Source organism: Xyrauchen texanus, chromosome 34 (genome assembly GCF_025860055.1).
Source record: "Xyrauchen texanus isolate HMW12.3.18 chromosome 34, RBS_HiC_50CHRs, whole genome shotgun sequence".
Taxonomy (NCBI): Eukaryota; Metazoa; Chordata; class Actinopteri; order Cypriniformes; family Catostomidae; genus Xyrauchen; species Xyrauchen texanus.
This window is the reverse complement of record NC_068309.1, coordinates 30,283,331-30,302,876: the sequence shown is the minus strand read 5'-3', so window position 1 is coordinate 30,302,876 and position 19,546 is coordinate 30,283,331. Positions and strand designations below refer to the sequence as shown.

Sequence of the window (19,546 nt, the reverse complement as noted above, 5' to 3'; positions counted from 1 at the left end):
CAGTATAGTTTATGACGCTTTTAGTGCCACACAGTGGGAATTTCACCTCAGAACTGCCAAGGTACGTGTAAGAAATCGCATGTAGTACAATATAATTTAGCAAAAATGTCACAACAGTCACATAATTTTCATGAGATTAGGCTGAAATGGGGGAAAGGTGCTGTTAAGCTCGAAAAGGACAAAAAAAAAAAAAATCACTATAAGAGTACCATTAAAGTTTTCTCAAGCCAGACAATAGCTTTGTTTGAGGAACAGGCTGCATTTTAAGGTATTATTCATTAAAAATCTTCCCCTCTGTTGTTTTGTTTTCTAAATTTGCTTGCACATATTCAAATATTCAGAGTGAGACTGTTCCTCACACAAAGATGTCCCTGTGGACTACTTTAATTAAACTTTTACAGTAGTTTTTTGTCATTTGTGGAGCTTGACAGCATCCGTCCTCATTCACTTTCATTATATGGAAAAGAGCAGCCAGGACATTCAGCAAAACGTCTCCTTTATTTTCAACAATAAAAAAGAAAGTCATAAGAGTTTGTAACAACATGAGGGTGAGTAAATGATGACATCATTTTCATTTTGGTGAACTATCCCTTTAAATGTTTGGTCAGATCAGTTGGTTATTGAACATACTTTTGTTTTACTGAATACTTAAAAAATATTATTATCTCTGAGATACTAACATGCTATCATTAATTACTGTATATTGGTAGTTTGGCTATATAGCAATTTTTTCAGCTTGCCAATTCTAGGAGCGCTTATATAAGCTTCGTTTAGAGCCTCTTTCACCCCTGTATGTGTATAACAATGGGAACTGTTATCCAAGTAAAAAATAAATAAATTAAGCTTCGCTGTAATACCAGAAATGTTTGATAGAAGGCAATCTGGGACAACATCCCATTTGGCACTTACAGTACTGTCCTCTGTCCAATTGGCCTTCTCATCTTCTGCTGTAGGATCACGCAGACATCGAATGGAAGTTTGCTCGCACCAAGCTGTGGATGAGCTACTTTGAGGAGGGTGGGACGTTACCACCACCCTTCAACATCATACCCAGTCCTAAATCAGTGTGGTACCTGTGTGTGTGGCTGCACAAGCATCTGTGTGGACTTGGAATGTCCAGCCATGAAAACGAGCGTAAACATGAGAACTTCAAAGAGTTCACGGTATGAGATTAAATAAATGCATTCTGCACTTCCTGCATGCAGCGTGGGTGGTACATTGTAGTTTGACTGAATACATCTGATACAACCCTTGAAAATCAAACAAAAACAAAAACTTTTTGCATGGCAAGATGATAAAACGGCTAAAACAATATTGTAGGCTTACATTGAAAAATGGACCTGTGCAAAATCAAGGGAATTGAAATCTAGAATATAATTCTGTCTTGAGGGTCGGCTTTTTTGATTTGGGCCTCTTTTTAAGTAAATCTAATCTGATTTCTTTTGGATTACTTACTGCTTGTTTTCATGAATTCATTAAACACAAATTTACAGTCTTTTCATTTAACATTAGTAAATTCAATTCACTATTCAGTACTCAGACAGTATATTCATTAAATGTAATCTAATTACATTACAAGTGATTTTTAAAAATTGGTTACAAAATACAGATTATATGTAGTCTACTACTACCCCAAATGTTTGTTCCTGTTACAAAAAGCTTCACTACGATGCTGCGCTGCTAAGCGCTACGGGGAACAACCCTAGCTGTGAACCGAGCTGAATAATGTGTGTAACACGTCAATGAACATTGACCGGAATTTATAGCCTCGGCTGATGTAATCATTAGATGCACCTGTGGCCAGGCTATAAATGGATACGTCACCAGGTGTCGTCAGAAACTCTTTTTTCAGAGCGATTCTGTTTCTGTGTGTTTCACAAACCCTGTCAAAACTTTCTTTCCTCTGTTAGGAGTTAGAATCAGTTAGGCAGTGTGCAGTGAACGTTGTTCTCTTTTCTCTTCTGTTTAGAAAATATTGTATATTTCTAAAAAAGAAAGAAAAAAAAAGAGAGAATGACTGAAAGCCGCAAACGGTGCGTGTTCCCCTCTTCTCGCTCTATAGCTGAAGACGACACACATCAGTTTTTGCTCTGTTTGTTTGGGGGTAAGAGCATGCTGCTCTCGCGTTGCAGCAGGGTGGGTGCGAGCACTGCGATTTGCTTTAACAGGCAGAGTGCGTCGTGCTCGCCTTGCTTGCTTCCGGGAGTCAGCACTCACGAAAAAAAAAAAAAAGATCGTTCGTGGGGATTTGGCTGAGGAGCAAGAGACAGGTTGATCCCTTTCTCTCACTCTCTCCCCAAACCCAGCTGGTCCTTCACATGATCTCGAAGCGCGTTCCGACGCTTCTTCTGATCATGAGGTGGATTGCGATTCTCTTCCCGCCTCCGAGCTTTCCGTCCGCGATAAAAAATCTACGGAGGAATTGCTCGATGTTGTTACTTGTGCGGTTGCCAGATTGGACTGGCCACGCGAAAAAGAGACCCCCAAACGCTCCAAATTAGGGGATAGATTTTATCTTCCAGTCTAAGAAAGGGAACGCCTCATGGTTCCCTTCCCTTCTTTGATAACCTCCATGAAGAGCTTTTTCGCTCATGGAGGAACCCCTAAAAAAAAATATATATATATATATATATATATATATATATATATATTTTCTTCCTGTGTTCACATACCCTCGACGTCATTATATTCGACTATCGTGGGTGCTGAGGCACGGGGTATTCAGTGATGCCGCCCGGTCGAAGAGACGCTTATGGGCTATCTCTCGCTGGGCTCAGCATCGTCACTTAGAAGCCCTCTCTCCCTCAAAGCCTTGTAGGACAACCTCCACTTTAGTGGGAAGGGCTTATCAAGCAGCAGGTCAGGCTGGTGCTGCTCTGCACACTATGCTGTTTTACAGGCGTACCAGGATGACCTCCTGGACGACCTGAGTGTGGGTTCTGCGCTTGACGAGCAAGCCTTAGACCCGCCTCGGTCCTGACTGAAGGGAGGCTCAAAAGCAAAGCGTGGCGAGTCGTGCTCCTCCTCCCAGGGATTGGGGACAGTCTCGCCACCCTCGCCAGCCCCCGAAGCAAGACCTCAGGACTATAAATTCTAGTAAGAGAAAACCCTGACGGTCTTGCACCTAGATTAGGGGGTAGCTCCCCTCGGGACGGGGCGCGTGCTTCACATCACCCCTCCCGGTACCCCCTCGAAGCCCCTCCATTCCCGCCACCTCTTGGTGTTTCGGGTTGCTGAGGCTTCCGTCAAAATTGGGTGTTTTCGCTGTTCCTGCATTTTATTCAGGACGCGAAACACTCGACAACCCCTCAACAGGAAGTGTTAAAATATAATACCCATCTCAGAGATCCTGGCAGCGTGGAAACTTCTGCCGGATATATTCTTTTCTGTGGGTCTTTTAAGGGCGTCAGGATTTAATTCACTCGCCGCTTTTCCGTGTTTCAATGGCGTGTTCTCACTACCGTGAACCAGATTTCTTTTTATGTAAAAACAAAAAAACTCAATCTCCTGGTTAAAGGGACCATGGTATGTGTTCCCCTTCCAGAGAGAGAGTTAGGTTATTACACAAAATACTTCCCGTTTCCCATGGAGGGTGAGGGGTGGCGTCTGGCTTAGATCTTAAAGCTTGAACTACCCGTGGGTGTTCAAGTCCAAGATGATGCCTGTCAAGACGGTCATGTCTCAAGCCCTACAACTCGTTTGGCTGGTCACCATCGATCTTATGACGCACTTCTATACTTCATTTAGAAGTTCTGCCACAACATGCAAAGTTCCCGAGGTTCACTTCCGGGGGCGAAGTCTTCCAGGGTCAGGTTCTTTCACTCAGCCTAGCCCTTTTTACCCGCACATTCACGATGCATGATGTAGCGCTGGCTCCTTGCGACTCCGGGGCATCTGCATTCTGAATTATGTAGACGACTGGCTGATCCTAGCGCAGTTCCAGGAACTGGCAGTTCAGCACAGGGACATCGTCTTAGCTCATCTGTTTCTCTGGGGTTGAGGCTCAACGCCAAGAAAAGCGTCCTCTCTCCCACTCAGAACACTGTCTATCGGGGCATCGTATGGAGTTCAATCACAATGCGGGCACAACTGTCTCCCGCTAGGATTGAGTCCATTCAGATCACCCTGAGCAAAGTCAGGCTAGGTCAAGGTTGCACTGTTATCAGTATCAACGATTTCCAGGTCTCAGGGCGACCGCGTCCACGGTGATCCCTCTGGACCTTCTGCTCATGAGACCATTTTTGTTGTGGCCAAAAGCCAGGGGATTTCTTCCAAGGGCCAAAACCCCTAGGCTAAAAAGGCCTCAGGCTTTGTTCCCTTTCTATGTGGTTCAGACCCCGGTTTTCTGCTTTGGGTCCCACTCAAGGTGTGTCTTGTTGTCGCAGACTGCTAACGACAGACGCCTCCCTGACGGGCGGGGTAGCGGCCTTAAGTGGTCGTCCAGCTTAAGGGGATAGGAGGGTCGTCATCTTGGTTGTCAGTCACTGTCTCGGGTTGATGGCTGTATTTTTAGCCCTGAAATACCTCCTCCTGAGGCTGCCATGTCTTGGTGTGGGTGGACAATACAGCGGTAGCCTCTTACATAAATCATCAAGGAGACCCACGTTCTTGTCAGCTGTATTTCTGACACGTCGGATTCTCCTTAGGGCCCAGGGTAAGCTCCTGTTACTCAGGTCAGTTATATCCCTGGATGCCCATATACGGGAGCAGATTTACGGTCCAGACAGAAAATACCAATGGGGAGTTAAGAACTCCACCCTAAGGTAGTAGTTGCCCAGAGTTCGCCAGCAAGGGTTTTTGCCTCTTACTGATAGCACCACGCTGGCCGAACAGGGCTTGGTTCTCGGAGCTAATCTCTTCCCTCGACGGCTTGCCTTGGGCGATTCCGAACAGGAAGGATCTTCTATCTCAGGCACAGGGCAATATTTCATCCCTGCCCCGAATTGTGGAATCTTTCATGTTTGGCCCCTAAGGGTACCAACTGAGGGACACAGGGCTTTCTCCTGAGGTTATTGAGACCTTTTTTAAATGCCGGGCTTTTTCCACTTGGAACAAGTTTGGGTGAGATCTTAGGGCAGAAGAGGACCTCTTCACCTCTATGAATAGCGCAATGTCTCTTCTACTTCTCCCTGAAATCACCCAGCCCCCTTGGGTCTGGACGTTAAGACACATACATGACCCAGAATGCATCTGTATGCATTTCTTTCCCTGGTTTCTCTGCTCCCGGGAGTCTTGGCGATGTTCACAGCAAGGGTCTTGCCTCCTATTAATGGCGCTGCGCTGGCCGAACAGGATATGTTTCTCCGAGCTAATTCCTCTCCTCGACGGCTTGCCTTGGGCGATTCCGAACAGGGAGGACCTTCTCATGCTTGGCCCGAATTGTGAAACCTTTCATGTCTGGCCCCTAAGGGTACCAAATGAGGTTCACAGGGTTTTCTCTTGAGATTATTGAGACCATTTCAAGTGCTAGGGCTCCCTCCACTTGGAACTGATCTGGGTAGATTTTACAGGGTAGAGGAGGACCTCTTCGCCTCTGTTGATAGCGCAATGTCTCCTCTACCTCCGCCCAGTCCCCCCCCCCGATCGTAGTAACGCATACATAGCACAAATGCGCCTGCATGCGTTTCCTTTTACTGAAGTTCTTATTACAGAACCAGCTTACTGCCAGTTTGCTTCAGTTCTGGATTTTCTGTAGAAAGAACTGTCAGCGGGCACTTGCCTCGCCACTGCCAGGTTCTATGTGGCCACTGCGGTTTGCCACGGCTTGGTGGGCGGGGTGCCCTCAAAGAGGCATCCTCATTAACTTTATGGGTTAGATGCTTTGCTACTCCGGGCTCTTATGTCCTTGAGTCAACATCTCAGCCCATGCCTAAACAAGTTTGTGATGCGGCAGGCTGGTCCTCTCCGCACACATTTATCAAAATTGAATGGTTTAGATGTTTATGCTACTCCGGGCTCTTATGCCCTTGAGTCGACATCTCAAGCTCATGTCTGAGACCTCTCGCGTTTTTGTGAGTACACTGCACAACCGTAGGGGTCCGGATAGCCCCAAGTGCAGCGGTGTGGGTATTGCGTTCCCCGTAGCGCTTAGCAGCGCAGCATCGTAGTGAAGCTTTTTGTAAAGGGAACGTCTCGTGTTACATGTGTAACCCTTGTTCCCTGAAAAAAGCGGAACGAGATGCTGCTCTGCTTTGCCGTACTGGGACATCCCAGGACTGCTCTTCAAAAGGAAGTATCTGACGACACCTGGTGACGTATCCATTTATAGCCTGGCCGCAGGTGCATCTAATGATTACATCAGCCGAGGCTATAAATTCTGGACAATGTTCTTTGACGTGTTACACACATTATTCAGCTCGGTTCACAGCTAGGGTTGTTCCCCATAGCGCTTAGCAGCGCAGCATCTCGTTCCGCTTTTTTCAGGGAACAAGGGTTACACATGTAACCCGAGACTTTACTCATGTTCTATGTTCTACACAAATGTATTATCTAGCTAAAGAAGCAAATGATCATTGGACTATATTATAATAATCAAAGAATATGTTGTTTGAATAGGGTTTTTCATTATTTCAGAATATAATTAAAAAAAAAAAAAACATTTCTAAAGTGTGACCTTTTAGAATGATCCTGGGCACACACATAAAGAAGAAGAAAATGGCAAATGAGTAAAACAACAAACTGTATTTTATTTTTATATTTATTATTTATTTTTTATTTTTTTTGCATTCACTTATGAAAAACCTATGATTCAAAATTTTTAAATCTTTTTAATATATATATATATATTTTTTTTGATTGATCAACTTTAATTTTGCCTCAGTTTTGCCTTTTTAAGATGGAAGCAAATGACATTGCATCATTTCAATAACATATTCTGATTGGTCAGTTTACTAATGCGAGGAGGTTTAATGCCATCAGTCTCCTCTGGCATTCATACTGATTAATACATTGATTTAAATTGCCTGGGCCACCGCGCATGAAAGACTAAATAAATACATGTTCCCCTTCTGTCGCTCTCTTACGTTGTGTCAGAGAACGACACTAGGGGTCTCTCTTGAGCGCCGATATTCACCTCTGTACTATGAAAAAAGGCCAATGAGAGTTGGCAGCCAGTATTTGCATGTCCCGCCCCCGGACATACGGGTATTTAAGCGGCGCAAATACGGGAGTTCATTCAGAAAATTTCTTCGGAGCCGATGGTCGTGTTTGCAGTTTGCTGCGTGACTACACACCGAGTTCCTGCTATCCTCTGCTGCATGCTGTTGGATTCTACGGCGCACAACAGCGGCTTTCTCCTGGTTGCACGGCTGTGCACTTCCTGCCCCTGAGCGCATCGACAGTTGCAGATAGAAAGATCTCTCACGAGTCTTTCATTCATAAAAGAGTGATTTTATTTAAAAGAGTAATTTCCTCTAAAAGAGCAAAACACAGCGGCGTGAACGTCCTTTTAAGGACGCGTCTTTTAAAGATGCCCTTCCGCCCCTGTGTTGTTCCTGGATGCGGTAGAGTACTCTCCGCTTCCGACGGCCACAGGCGTTGTCTCGTGTGTCTGGGCAGTGATCACACCGAGGCTGCGTTTGTGGATGGTTCATGCTCTCACTGCGAGAACATGACCATGACAACGTTGCGGTCGCGGCTTGCTTACAATCGTAAGCAAGCCACTCCAGCCGCCCCCCGTGTCGCTCCTTCTTCCCACGGGATTGAGGACGATGCGGCTGGCGATGGAGGCGATTTGGGGATGGCAGCGGGTGCAGCTCCGCCGGGTACGCCCCCTCGGACCACCCGCGCCCCAGCACGCTCGTTGACTCCCGTCTTCGCTCGAGGTGGCGGCGACTCGCCTCACAGCCAGTCTGCCTACCCTCAGGCGATGGAAGCAGATGAGTTCGCCGCGACATCGGAGGGCGTGGGCTCTGACGCTGAGGGCTCCTCTGGGCTGCCGCCTTCGGGCTTGCACGCCCAGCAGGAGGCCGACGCGCAGATGTCCGATATGCTTTCCCGGGCAGCCAATAGCGTGGGCCTGGATTGGAACCCTCCATCCTCCCCGCAGCCATCACGGCTAGATGATTGGTTTTTGGGCGTGGGGCGCCGCTCACAGCCTCGCCCCCCCCAGTACCTTTCTTCCCGGAGGTGCATGATGAGCTGACGTCTTCGTGGAGAGCACCCCTCTCCACTCGTCGTGCCACCTGCTCATCCGCCCTCGCCACCCTCGACGGCGGAGCGCGCCATGGGTACATGGAGATCCCCCAGGTGGATAGAGCTGTTGCGATCCATCTATGCCCCGGAAGCACTACCACCTGGCGGGGCCGCCCTGTACTCCCTTCCCGGTCCTGTAGAGCAACATCCTCGCTCACCGCGAAGGCCTACAGCGCTACCGGACGCGCCGCTTCCGCCCTGCATGCCATGGCTCTCCTGCAGGTCCACCAAGCCAAGGCACTCCGCAACATGCACGGGGTGGCCCTGATCCCGACACGCTGCAGGAACTGCGCTCAGCGACCGACCTCGCCCTGAGAGCGACGAAGGTCACAGCGCGGGCACTCGGGCAGGCGATGGCCACTCTGGTGGTCCAGGAACGTCAGCAGTGGCTGGACTTGGTCGAGATGCGTGAAGCCGACAAGACTCGCTTCCTCAACGCCCCTGTCTCCCAGTTCGGCCTCTTCGGCGACACCGTGGAGGACTTTGCCCAGCAGTTCTCCCTGGTGAAGAAGCAGACGGAGGCCATTTCTCACATCATGCCGCGCCGCAAGCCTGCCGCCACGGCCCAGGCCCCATCTGCTCGCCGAGGGCGTCCTCCTGCGGCCAGAAGATCTTCTGCTCCGCCCCAACCTGGGCCCAGCTCTCAGCCCCAGCGTCGAGCAAACCGCAGGAAGCGTACGCCCCTGCCTCACGGACCCCGTCGAGGACCCGGAAGGCTCCCAAACGTCCCTGAGACAGCGGACCCAGAGGACGAGAAGTTAGCTCCGGAGATGGTGAGACCGCTCCGTCCCCCGGTGGAGGGCCGGGAGGAGAATCCTGTGTTTTTTCATTTGCCGCACCCCCTGACGGGGGCTGCGGTACCCAAATTCTCAATAAAAGAGCTATTTCCTTTACCTCTGGGTCACATGGCCCGCAAATGCCGTTCTCACGGCACTTTTGTTTCAGGCCTCAACAGTCCCGGCGCCCAGGATGCGGTGCTCCCGCCCTCAGCTCCACGACTGTTCCCCGGCCGGCCGGTTCAGACGAGCCCAGAGGACGCCGACATCAGACCTCCTCCTCTGTCACGAACCCGCCCCCTGCCGGGCGCGCGGAACAAGGTAAGTGCTTTGAGCTTATTCTCAGCACCAGAGCCTCGGGACGCCACAGAGCCTCCCGACGCTGCGTTACCTGTTCCGCACCGCTGCGAAGCCCCGCCGGGTACGTCCAAAATACTTGTCCCCTTGGTGCCCCTAGCACAGAGCGCAGAGGCATGGCTTTCTCTGCCCAGCTCGTCACGCTGGCTGCACCGGACCATTCGACTCGGTTAAGCAATTCAGTTTGCCAGGTCTCCGCCCCCCTTCCTGGGCGTTCGTTCCTCCGCAGTGCACGGCGAACATGCCCTCTCCCTGCGCGAGGAAATCGCCTCCCTTCTAATCAAGGACGCGATAGAGCCTGTCCCTCCAACCGAAACGAAGAAGGGTTTCTACAGCCCTTACTTCGTTGTACCCAAGAAAGGCGGTGGCATACGACCGATCTTGGACCTGCGAGTTTTCAATCGGACCCTGTCCAAACTCCCGTTCAAAATGCTCACCCAGAAACAAATTCTATCTGGTGTTCGGCATCTAGATTGGTTCGCAGCGGTAGACCTGAAGGACGCGTACTTTCACGTCTCAATTCGCCCTCGACACCGACCCTTTCTACGGTTCGCATTCGACGGCCAGGCGTATCAGTACAAGGTCCTCCCCTTCGGCCTGTCTCTGTCCCCTCGCGTCTTCACGAAGGTCGCAGAGGCGGCTCTTGCCCCGCTACGAGGAGCGGGCATACGCATACTCAATTACCTCGACGATTGGCTCATTCTGGCCCCCTCGCAGGAATTACTATGCGCACACAGAGACCAGGTGCTCGAGCACCTCCGCCGCTTGGGGCTTCAGGTCAACTGGGAGAAGAGCAAGCTCACCCCAGTCCAGAGCATCTCTTTTCTCGGTTTGAAGTTAGACTCAGTCTCAATGACAGCACGTCTCTCCAACGAGCGTGCTCAGTCAGTGCTGGAATGCCTCGCTTCCTTCAAGCCAGGCACCGTGGTCCCGTTGAAGCGTTTCCAACAGCTCCTGGGGCATATGGCATCCTCCGCGGCGGTCACACCACTAGGGTTGATGCATATGAGACCACTTCAGCATTGGCTCCAGACTCGAGTCCCGAGACGAGCATGGCGCCACGGCACGCACGGCGTGGAAATTACCACTGCCTGCCTCCAAACCTTCAAACCCTGGATAGACCTCTGCTTTCTTCGGGCAGGGGTACCCTTGCAGCAGGTGTCCCGTCGCGTTCTGGTTACAACCGACGCCTCCAAATTGGGTTGGGGCGCCGTGTGCAACGGGCGCGCAGCCGCAGGCCGGTGGAACCAAGGCCCACTGCGCTGGCACATCAACTGCCTAGAGCTGCTGGCCGTTCGTCTTGCCCTGAAGAAATTTCTTCCGATGATTCGTGGCAAACATGTCCTGGTCAGGACAGACAGCACCACGGTGGTGGCTTACATAAACCGCCAAGGCGGAGTACGCTCCCCCCACATGTCACAGCTCGCCCGTCGTCTCCTCCTTTGGAGTCAGCAGCGACTGGAGTCGCTGCGCGCCACTCACATCCCCGGCAAACTCAATGTGATAGCGGACGCGCTGTCAAGACAAACCTTGCCTGGCGGAGAGTGGAGGCTCCACCCCCAATCGGTCCAGCTGATTTGGGACAGGTTCGGCAAGGCCCAGGTAGACCTGTTTGCCTCCCAGGAAACCTCCCACTGTCCGCTCTGGTATGCCCTCACAGATGCTCCCCTGGGGACAGATGCTCTGGCACACAGCTGGCCCGTGGGGCTGCGCAAGTACGCTTTTCCCCCAGTGAGCCTTCTTGCACAGGTGCTATGCAAGGTCAGGGAGGACAAGGAGCAAGTCACTCTGGTGGCCCCCTACTGGCCCAACCGGACGTGGTTTTCGGATCTCACGCTCCTTATGACAGCCCCTCCCTGGCGAATTCCCCTGAGGAAGGACCTTCTTTCTCAGGGACGGGGCACGCTCTGGCACCCGCGCCCAGACCTCTGGAAACTCCACGTCTGGTCCCTGGACGGGACGCGGAGGGTCTAGCCGGCCTACCTTTAGCCGTCATAGACACTATTAACCAAGCCAGAGCCCCTTCGACCAGGCATCTTTACGCCCTGAAGTGGCGTCTGTTCGCGAACTGGTGTTCTTCCCGAGCCGAAGACCCGCAGAAGTGCGCAGTTAGGTCAGTGCTCGTGTTTCTTCAGGAGAGGCTGGAGAGGAGGCTGTCCCCCTCCACCCTCAAGGTGTATGTTGCTGCTATCGCGGCCCACCATGACACGGTAGACGGCAAGTCTCTTGGCAAGCACGACTTAATCGTCAGGTTCCTAAAAGGTGCCCGGAGGATGATTCCCTCCCGGCCTAACCTATTTCCCTCCTGGGATCTCTCGGTCGTCCTGATGGGACTCCGGAGACCCCCTTCGAGCCGCTTGACTCAGTTGGACTCAGGGCCCTCTCTCTCAAGACGGCCCTGCTGATCGCGCTCGCCTCCATCAAGAGGGTCGGGGACCTGCATGCGTTCTCTGTTAGCGACGCCTGCCTGGAGTTCGGTCCGGCAGACACTTTCGTGATCCTAAGACCGCGACCGGGCTACGTGCCCAAGGTTCCTACCACACCCTTCAGGGATCAAGTGGTGAACCTGCAAGCGCTGCCCCGGGAGGAGGCAGACCCAGCCCTCTCACTGCTGTGTCCGGTACGTGCCTTACGTATTTACCTGGACCGCACACAGAGCACCAGACGCTCTGAGCAGCTCTTCGTCTGCTTTGGGGGACAGCAGAAAGGGAACGCTGTCTCCAAGCAGAGACTCGCCCACTGGGTTGTCGATGCCATTTCCCTGGCTTATCACACCCAGGCTGTGCCCCCCTTTGCGGGTCCGAGCCCACTCCACCAGGAGTGTGGCGTCCTCATGGGCACTGGCTAGGGGCACTGCCCTAGCAGACATTTGTAGAGCTGCGGGCTGGGCAACACCTAACACTTTTGCGAGATTCTACAATCTCCGAGTTGAGTCAGTTTCGTCCCGTGTTCTCTCAGGTACCGAGCCCGTAGAACTCGGTGACACGCCGACGATCTGACCGGGTGGATCGCTTGCACCCAGCGCCCTTCCCCCTAACCAGGGGAAACAGTGCGCCTTCTTCCCAGGAGATCCCAGGCTTGGGACACTGGTTGGCTCCTCCCCTAGCCCTTGCGGGTCGCAGTTCTGCGGAGGGACTCGCCGACCCAAACCACTGCGGGTACCGCTAGCTACCCTGTACTGGTATAGGGGCCCCACAGGTAAGGCCTCCTGCTCGGACTCCCCCTGTGTGTAAAACCACGGTTCTGTCCCCTCACGTGAGTTGACGCCGTGTTTCCCTTAGGCAGTCACAGCTGCCCCAGGTGCCGTGCTGTATGCTCCCCCCTCTTTGAGGCTGGTGCTACCACCGCACTACTGTTCCGCATAAGGCCTAGGTATAGGCCATGCGATGTATGTGCCACTCAAATTTGCCTCCCCTCCGGGTAGGTGTGGCCTCCGCAGGGTCTTCCCCGCCCTACCAAGGGCTAAGACCCCCTTCCCTCAATGCGTGTAAGGGCCCCGGCCGTAGTTGCTCTATGCGAGAAACATAGAGAGAAAGAGGCCCAGCCAGGCTGGCCCGTTCCCATGTTGGCGGCCGTCACCTTGTTCCCCCTCCGGGGTAACGATAAGGAGTCCTGATGGCTTAAATGGGGCATTGGGGAAGGGTACGTGCGGCTGATACAGTTGGTCGTTCTGCACGTAGGAATACCTGCTCGCTCCTGTATCAGCGGATCACGTACACGGCTCAGCGCATGGCGCTTTTAAGTGGACCCCTAGTGTCGTTCTCTGACACAACGTAAGAGAGCGACAGAAGGGGAACGTCTAGGTTACGTATGTAACCTCAGTTCCCCGATGGAGGGAACGAGACGTTGTGTCCCCCTTGCCACGTCGCTGAGCCGAGCCCCTGTTGTGGCCGGACCATTTCCGGCTCCTCAGAAAAATCCTGAATGAACTCCCGTATTTGCGCCGCTTAAATACCCGTATGTCCGGGGGCGGGACATGCAAATACTGGCTGCCAACTCTCATTGGCCTTTTTTCATAGTACAGAGGTGAATATCGGCGCTCAAGAGAGACCCCTAGTGTCGTTCTCTGACACAACGTCTCGTTCCCTCCATCGGGGAACTGAGGTTACATACGTAACCTAGACGTTTTTCATTCATCAGAGTTATGCAGATTAATAAATCAATTGATGAAACAACTGTTTATTCAAACTTTTAATTGAATTGAATTGTACAATATTGATTTTGGCTACAACATTTCCAATGATTCAAACACCAAGGATGAAAATAAACATTCATTAATTCATAAATATAATTTGATTCAAGGATGTGTTGCCTTTAGATAATGTTTGGATTTAACCTGCAAGAGCCTGTATATTGGGCATCCAGCCTTAAGTTGCCCTAGGTCGGTGGTGGTTGCTTGGCAACTTCTCTTTAACCATACCAATTCTCCTGACATCTTTCGATCAGTTGAACTTCTATTTCTCAGTGAGGTGGGCTCTACAGTTTCTGCAAACTCACTCACCCACATTCTCCCACACAGCACATGGAACTCAGTTTTTGGGGTTTAGTGTATATGTGTGTGGACATGTTTTCATAGAGTATAATGAGGTGCACATTGTTGGTTTGCTCAAAGGTCTAAAAAAAGTTTGTGTAGTAGCTCAGTTGTTGAATACTGTTGTTACTCATAATGCTGTAAATAAACTCATCGAAGGTTTGTTTATTCATAAATGAAAATTATGTCATCATTGTTCCAAACCTATATGACTAACTTTCTTCTGTGGAACAAAAGAGAAGAAATTCTGAAGAATGTTTATGCTGCTGTTTTCCATACAACTGTGACGACTGGGGACTGTAGATTTCTAGCTTTAAAAAGCACCATAAAAGTAGTTTATATGACTTGTGCACTATACAGTATTTCAAGTCTTCTGGGGCCATATGTATGAGAAACACACTGAAAATAAAGTTGTCATTCACTGAAAATGTTGGTTCATAACTGGTCTGAATGATAAATAACAAACTAAACAAAATGTAAAGATTTTCGAGTGAACGACAACTTTTATTTTGTCTGTTTCTCACATAAAGCTATTGTTTTGTTTTGAAATATTGTGCACGTGTCATATGAAAATTTATGATTCTTTAATCTTTAAGCTTTTGTGTCCATGTTTGTGTCCAGTTGAGAAAAATATGAATTTTATTTCTACAGTGGCATTTATTTATTACTATAAATCTCCACTTTCATTTTCACTTTCACATTCTAAAAGTGAAAGTGTAGATTTATAGTAAAAAAGTAAGACTAAATTATAGACTTAAGTATTGAGCTGTCTCTCACCCACTCCTATCATATCTCTTCTGAAGACATGGATTAAACCACTGGTGTCTTATGGGTTTATGTGTTTTTTGGAGCTTCAAAGTTCTGGTCACCATTCACTTGCATTGTATGGACCTACAAAGCTGAGATATTTTTCTAAAAATCTTCATTCGTGTTCAGCAGAAGAATGAAAGTCATACACATCTGGGATGGCATGAGGGTGAGTAAATGATGAGAGAATTTACATTTTTGGGTGACCTATCCCTTTAAAACTTCGATCCCTATTCATTGCAATCAGAGCATTCTTAAAAATGTCTCCTTTTCTGTTCAACTAAATAAAGAAGTCATACAGGTTTGGAACAACATGAGGATGCATAAATTATGGCTGAACTATCCCTTTAAGTGACTGTTTACCTTTGAAATTCTCAGCATCATAAAACCTTTATGGTGCACATTTGTTGTTGAAATGCTAAACTGAATTAATAATGTATTCTCTGTTTCAGGAAAGACATGCAGATCACCTCATTCAGAACCAGCACTACCAGGTGATGTTGCCTGCCTGTTTCCATCATGTTTTGGCAGTCAGCTCTCATTCATCTTTCTCTCAGCATGCTGCATGGATTGGATTATAGATTTTTTCAAATCCTGTTGTTAATATGTTAACAAATGCCAATAGTTTATTTAAATGAGAAAACAATCGGGAGCCTATGGGTATAATTTATATTAATGAGTTATTAGAGCATGGCAAGCATGTAATTTGCATGTATAATTTTTTTAGTTAGTGATAGTTCTAGGTGGTTAAACACTGAGATTTTAAAATCAATTTATGCAATATATATTTATAAATAGATGAATATATCTTCTTTTGTGTCCTGCATTGAATGAAAGTAATTTGGGTCATGAACGATATGAAGGTGAATAAATAATGACATAATTTTCATTTTTGGGGGAACTATTCCTTTAAGAACTGATTTAAATTAAATTGGTTTAAAGTATTTGACAAACATACTGTCTTGTATTTATAAAAAATGTTCAGATAAAGGTTAAAATTGGCTCTAAAGATCAATTCCAGGGGGGCAAAATTGCCACTTAGAAAGGTAATTTCTGACACGGCTTGATAGTGTGTATTAAATTATGTTAATGAAAATTTGTTTATCAGTGCACATTCAGTGCTCACTCTAATTGCACTGCACCCTGTCCAGTCTCGTAGTTTGTACCGCAGGCTCCCTGCTGATTGCTAACGCATTAATAGGCAGCCAGACAGACTCTTGCAACCTCTTTCAGCTGCAAGTCACCATGCTGTAATTAACATGCATTATCAAAGAAAACAGCTGTCATGCTCTGTCAATAAACAGTGTTAAAAACAGGGCTTGTATCACTAAAGAGGGAACACAAAGCAAAACCAATCCTGCAGACTTATCACAGGGCTATTATACTTTAGTTTAAAAAACAATTCTATTTAATGTTAATATGGCTTTTCAATTTACTTTATTTTCACTCTATGATTGTATTATATATATATATATATACAGGGTTGGGGAGTAACAGAATACATGTAATGGGATTACGTATTTAAAATACAAAATATAAGTAACTGTATTCCACTACAGTTACAATTTAAATCACTGGTATTTGGAATACAGTTACATTCAAAAAGTATTTTGATTACTGAAGAGATTACTTTGCATTTTATTGTCATTTGTTTCATTTAATATTTAGTGCTTTCAGATGGAAAACATTTATACATATAAATGATGCGATCCAAAGTGCATTTGAACAGCGGTGAAACACTTTCTTATGAAGTGTTACATTCATACGAGCAGACAGAGAAGTACGTTTGAAGCAGAAGAAATAGAAATAAATCTTGTGTAAATTGTCAGCTTTACGCCAAGCTAGATTGCTATTTCTAGCATTTTACATGCTCATGTTACCAGACACGATCATATTTTTTATCAAGAAAATTCACATTGGATCATAATTAAGTTTTTTCTAGTAAGACCTTTGATATTAGGGCACAAATCATATTTTTGATAATATTTTTTTATTGTTTTCCTCTAAAAATATCTAAATATCCTTAAAACGTGATCAATTTGATTGATCTTGTTTTAGAAACAACACTGCATAAGATATTTATGTTTTTCAGAGAATGTATTTTTAACATGTGTATTTTATCTTACTGTACTGATAGAGTTTTTATAGTCAAAACAAGTGAAAAAATCTACCAGTTCTGAAGAAGTAATCCAAAGTATTTAGAATACGTTACTGACCTTGAGTAATCTAACAGAATATATTACTAATTACATTTTACAGCATTTATTCTGTAATCTGTAGTGGAATATTAAAAAGTAACCTTCCCAACCCTGAGTATATATATATATACACTCACCGGCCACTTTATTAGGAACATCTACTACATGTACATGTACATCTACTTATTCATGCAATTAATCAGCCAATCATGTGACAGCAGTGTAATGTATAAAATCATGCAGATATGGGTCATGAGCTTCAGTTACTGTTCACATCAACCATCAGAATGGAGAAACAAATGTGATCTCAGTGATTTGGAGAGTGGTATGATTGTTGTTGCCAGATGGGCTGGTTTGAGTATTTCTGTAACTGTTGATCTCCTGGGATTTTCACACACAACAGTCTCTAGAATTTACTCAGAATGGTTCCAAAAACAAAAAACATCCAGTGAGCGGCAGTTCTGTGGGCGGAAATGGCTTGTTAATAACAGAGATCAGAGGAGAATGGCCAGACTGGTCCAAGCTGACAGTGACAGTAAACATGCACTACAACATTTCTATGCAGAAAAGCATTTCTGAACTCACAACACGTCGAACATTGAGGCAGATGCAGCTGCAGAAGATCTCTCTGGGTACCACTACTGTCAGCTTAGAACAGGAAACTGTGGTCTTCTGTTGTTGTAGCACATCTGCCTCAATGTTCGACGTGAATTTTGAGATGCTATTCTGCTCGCTACAATTGTAAATAGTGATTATCTGAGTTGGCTTTTCTGTCAGATCGAACCAGTCTGACAATTCTCCATTGACATCTCTCATCAACAAGACAACTATTTCATCCATAGAACTGCTGCTGGATGTTTACACACTGCAGACTGTTGTGAGTGAAAATCCCAGGAGATCAGCAGTTACAAAAATACTCAAACCAGCCCATCTGGCACCAACAATCATGCCACGGTCAAAATCACTGAGATAAAAAAATGTCTCCATTCTGATGGTAGAAGTGAAAATTTACTGAAGCACCTGACCCGTATCTGCATGATTTTATACATTACACGGCTGCCACACGATTGGCTGATTAGATAATCACAAGATTGAGTAGATGTACAGGTGTTCCTAACAAAGTGCCGGTGAGTGTTTATATACACTGGCGGCCAAAAGTTTAGAATAATGATAGATTTTGCTGTTTCGGAAAGAAATTGATACTTTAATTCACCAGAGGATGTGCTGCTTTTCGGCACAGGAGTAAAATTTTTTTATTTTTACACGCAAGCTTATGCGTGTGCGTGCGTGTGAGCGTGTGCGGGGGAGACAAGGGAGCACGAGGGCTCTCTTTAACCGAAATAGAAAAGAATGTAGGATATTTTAGACATTGTTTTGTTGTTCTTAACTGATTTACTTTAACGCATGACTTTGTTTTAATTTGTTATTTTGTTGTGGTAGCCTGTAGGGCTCTTTGAAATAACTGAAATAATTTAGCGAAGTGATATGGAACCGTTATGCGGTCAAAACCTGGAACTATTTTCTAGCCGTGCGTTTCCTTGAAAAATAATTTCACACCTTAGAACATCCGTGAGCCAATCAGAATCAAGCATTCAACAGAATCGTTGTATAAACATATATACACATTCACTGGCAGCCAAAAGTTTGGAATAATGTACAGATTTTGTTGATTGGGAAGGAAATTGGTACATTAATTCACCAAAGTAGCATTCAACTGATCACAAAGTATAGTCAGGACATAACTGATGTAAAATACGGCACCATCACTATTTGAAAAAAGTCATTTTTGATCAAATCAAGACAGGCCCCATTTCCAGCAGCCATCACTCCAACACCTTATCCTTGAGTAATCATGCTAAATTGCTAATGTGGTACTAGAAAATCACTTGCCATTATATCAAACACAGTTGAAAGCTATTTGGTTCGTTAAATGAAGCTTAACATTGTCTTTGTGTTTGTTTTTGAGTTGCCACAGTATGCAACAGACTGGCATGTCTTAAGGTCAATATTAGATAAAAAATGGCTTTTCGTCAGTCAATCATTGTTTTTAGGAATGAAGGCTATAAAATGCTTGAAATTGCCCAAAATATTAAGATTTCATACAAAGGTGTACACTACAGTCTTCAAAGACAAAAGACAACTGGCTCTAACAAGGACAGAAATAGACGTCCATGATACAACTAAACAAGAGGATAAGTACATCAGAGTCTCTAGTTTGAGAAATAGACGCCTCACATGTCCTCAGCTGACAGCTTCATTGAATTCTACCCGCTCAATAACAGTTTAATGTACAACAGTAAAGAGAAGACTCAGGGGTGCAGGCCTTATGGGAAGAATTGCAAAGAAAAAGCCACTTTTAAAACAGAAAACAAAAAGATTGGGCAAAGATCAGACATTGGACAACAGTTATTTGGAAAATAGTGTTATGGATCTTATGGAACCCCATTGAGCTTTTGTGGGATTGTAACGTAAAGCAGGCAGAGGCAGACGAGGAGTGAGGATCTACACGCGGGTTTATTAATCAATAGTGGAAACAAAACAAACAGGAACAAATGAAACATCCACGATGGGAAAACAGAAACTAAAACACGAAAACATTCAAGGGCACATGAACTGGGATGAACACGACAAGGACAACCACTTCCGAACATGAGCAAAACATCAGAACAACGAACGACAAGGGA

General features: G+C 46.7%; 1 protein-coding gene across 1 annotated transcript in view; it reads left to right on the top strand.

The window, feature by feature from the left end:
- LOC127627455 (short transient receptor potential channel 5-like) overlaps positions 1-19,546 on the top strand; it is a 61,613-nt gene that overhangs the window by 30,380 nt on the left and 11,687 nt on the right. Inside the window, exons 8-9 of the mRNA XM_052103838.1 lie at positions 954-1,163; positions 15,117-15,158. Of these exons, the coding sequence (XP_051959798.1) occupies positions 954-1,163; positions 15,117-15,158 (252 nt within the window). The remainder of the gene's footprint in view (positions 1-953; positions 1,164-15,116; positions 15,159-19,546) is intronic.